Here is a 949-nt window from a genome sequence, read left to right on the forward strand (position 1 = left end):
GGGCTGCGGGCGGCGCTCCCGGCAAGCCCCAGGAGACTGCCTGCAGAGGCGGCTGGGGCCCGCCACGTTCTCTCAGGCCATTCCCAACTGGGCGCCGGCTCCCCCCCCCCTGACAGCGTGGCAGGACCCACGAAGTGTGGTGCCCCGCAGCATCTCCGACCCCCCGCCCCAAAGGGGGTGAGCCCCAGTTCCTGGCCCCAGCTCGGAGCAGTGTGAGGGCGGAGTCCCCCCTCCCGGGTGGGACCCGGCTTCTCTCCTGAAACCTTCCCTTCCCACCCGGTACACTTCCCGAGTCAGCCTGTCCAGCCCAAGGGCCCTCGTGGGCCTCTGCTCACTGCCACCTGGCGGTGCCCGGGTAATGCTGCTGGCCACGCTCACCGAGGGGGCAGAGCCAGGACGCTACTAGCGGCTCGCAGCACACAGGCCAGCCCCAGCAGGCGGCCAGCGGGTCTCACAGCCCCGCGCCACGGCCGACGGCGCGTGGTTCTCGTCCCCGCGTCCCGGGCGAGCGGGGGTCACAGCCCCCACACACCTTGATGAAGGTGTCGATCTCGATCCGCCTGCGCTTGGCCAGCGCCTCGATCTCCACCTGGCAGATGGAGCACACGTACAGATGGTTCACGGCAGGGCCGCCCCCAAACCTGCAGCGTAGGGAGGGGAGAGGAGGCCTGAAAGGGGAGGCAGGTGTGACCGCCCTGCACGGGGCTCCCCTGAGCGGCCGGGTCCTGGCGCGTGGCAGGCGCAGCACCTCCCTCCTCTCCTGGCTCCGGGTCCGGCCTGGGCCCCCCGAGGCCTGCCTGGCAGACCCCGAGGCTGCAGGTCCTCCTGCAGGGCGGCGGAGACGCCCATGGGAGCTGCCTGCCCCTGCGGGTTCTGACACGCCCACCGGCCCGAGGCAGAGTCGGCGGCTGCCCTGCAAGTGGCCAGGGCTCCGCCGGGGGGGCGGCAG

At 72.6% G+C, this 949-nt stretch overlaps 1 protein-coding gene across 1 annotated transcript in view; it reads right to left on the bottom strand.

The window, feature by feature from the left end:
• Positions 1-451: 451 nt before the first annotated feature.
• Positions 452-949, bottom strand: part of USP20 (ubiquitin specific peptidase 20) — a 30,568-nt gene continuing 30,070 nt past the window's right edge. The window contains exon 23 of the mRNA XM_012721203.1: positions 452-589. Within this exon, the coding sequence (XP_012576657.1) occupies positions 452-589 (138 nt within the window). The remainder of the gene's footprint in view (positions 590-949) is intronic.

This window comes from Condylura cristata, unplaced genomic scaffold (assembly GCF_000260355.1).
Source record: "Condylura cristata isolate star-nosed mole 26May11 unplaced genomic scaffold, ConCri1.0 scaffold00006, whole genome shotgun sequence".
NCBI lineage: Eukaryota > Metazoa > Chordata > Mammalia > Eulipotyphla > Talpidae > Condylura > Condylura cristata.